The 1,788-nt window shown below is 37.6% G+C and overlaps 1 protein-coding gene across 1 annotated transcript in view; it reads left to right on the top strand.

The window, feature by feature from the left end:
* LOC137639402 (tetra-peptide repeat homeobox protein 1-like) overlaps positions 1 to 1,319 on the top strand; it is a 1,830-nt gene extending 511 nt beyond the window's left edge. Inside the window, exon 2 of the mRNA XM_068371676.1 lies at positions 736 to 1,319. Within this exon, the coding sequence (XP_068227777.1) occupies positions 736 to 1,319 (584 nt within the window). The remainder of the gene's footprint in view (positions 1 to 735) is intronic.
* Positions 1,320 to 1,788: the final 469 nt, after the last annotated feature.

The following is a 1,788-nucleotide window of genomic DNA, read 5'->3' as shown; positions in this document are numbered from 1 at the left end:
ATTGGCCTCCAGAAATTAACTTTAAAATATGAAGGAAATCAGATTATTAGATTGTTAAGTATCGGGTGTAATTAAAAAGAAAATCTTCGTCGTTAATTTTTTTTAGTTTGACAGGTGTTGAGTAGATTAAAGAACTGTTTGAATCCACGCGTATTTTCCAAATTAAATTTCTTTCGGCTCTCAATAGACAATAACTGGTTTCCTCCTATTGTTGAGAATGTCACAAAGGAATTATGTAGAACTAAAATAATGAAATAGAATTATTTTGACTCTTTAAAGGGACAGAAAAGAGAATATAGTGTTCGAACTCAGCTTTTATTCATGTTTCTTTTCAAGACATGTAAAATTCCCATGCCTTGATACCTACGTTCGACCATTTCCAATTTGCTCCCCTTACAAATATATTTATCCCTTTACCATTTTCAATATTTGTTAGTCTTTCAAACCCATTTCTACATTTTGAATTATGAAATAGCAAGGAAGACTGGCTAGATAAATGAAACCAGGAACATAGGGCCCTTTTGATATGCTTCAGTATGAACGGGGTACATAACTTCTGTCTATGATACTCCTTACCAGGATCCACTTGAAGCTCCATACCAGGACCCACTTAAAGCTCCATACCAAGGTCCACTTAAATCTCCATATCAGGTTCCACTTAAAGCTCCATACCAGGATCCACTTAAAGCTTCATGCCAGGATATACTTAAGCTCCATACCAGGATCCACTTAAAGCCCCATACAAGGATCCACTTGAAGCTCCATACCAGGGTCCACTTAAATCTCCATATCAGGTTCCACTTAAAGCCTCGTATCAGGACCCACTTAAGGCTCCATACCAGTACCCACTTAAAGCTCCATACCAGGACCCACTTAAAGCTCCATACCAGGAACCACTTAAATCTCCATACCAGGATCCATTTGAAGCTCCGTACCAGGATCCACTTAAAGCTCCATACCAGGATCCACTTGAAGCTCTATACCAAGGTCCACTTAAAGCTCCATATCAGGGTCCACTTGAAGCTCCATGTCAGGATCCACCTAAAGCTCTATATCAGGATCTACTTAAAGCTCCATACCAGGATCCACTTAAAGCTCCATATCAGGATCCACTTAAAGTGCCATACCAGGATCCACTTAAAGCTCCATACCAGGATCCACATGAAGCTCTATACCAAGGTCCACTTAAAGCTCCGTACCAGGATCCACTTGAAGCTCCATGTCAGGATCCACTTAAACTTCCATACCAGGATCCTCTTAAAGCTCCATATCAGGATCTACTTACAGCTCCATACCAGGATCCACTTGAAGCTCCATAGTAGTATCCACAGCTCCATACTAAATCAGTATTTGATTAAACTTATTGAATCGGTCCTGTAGTCTTAAACTTTTCTAGCCATGAGTCATTTATAATCTAACCAGTTGCAGAATATGAATCTGTTGCGTTTATATTTTCACTTTTCGTGAGCTTCAGGCTAAGTTTGTGATCATTGTACCAGAAGTGTTTAGGATTGAGTGGAATTTCCTGAAATTTCAGTCTATGATAATATGAAAACTATAAATGTCAGTATATTCATTGATGAGTTCATGAGTCTCCATCTAGATCAACCATATACTGAAAATACAATAATCTTTGGAATATTCCTGCATTGCAGGGTAAATTCATGTTGTTTACTGTAAATCAGTCATTTTTTCAAGATACGTTTACCCTTTTTTGTTATTATAACATAATAAACACTTCTTTGATGGTATATCCAATTTATATTAGACGAATAATGGAGTCCTATT

The sequence above is a fragment of the Palaemon carinicauda genome, chromosome 4 (assembly GCF_036898095.1).
Source record: "Palaemon carinicauda isolate YSFRI2023 chromosome 4, ASM3689809v2, whole genome shotgun sequence".
Lineage (NCBI taxonomy): Eukaryota > Metazoa > Arthropoda > Malacostraca > Decapoda > Palaemonidae > Palaemon > Palaemon carinicauda.
This window is presented reverse-complemented; position numbering and strand designations above follow the sequence as displayed.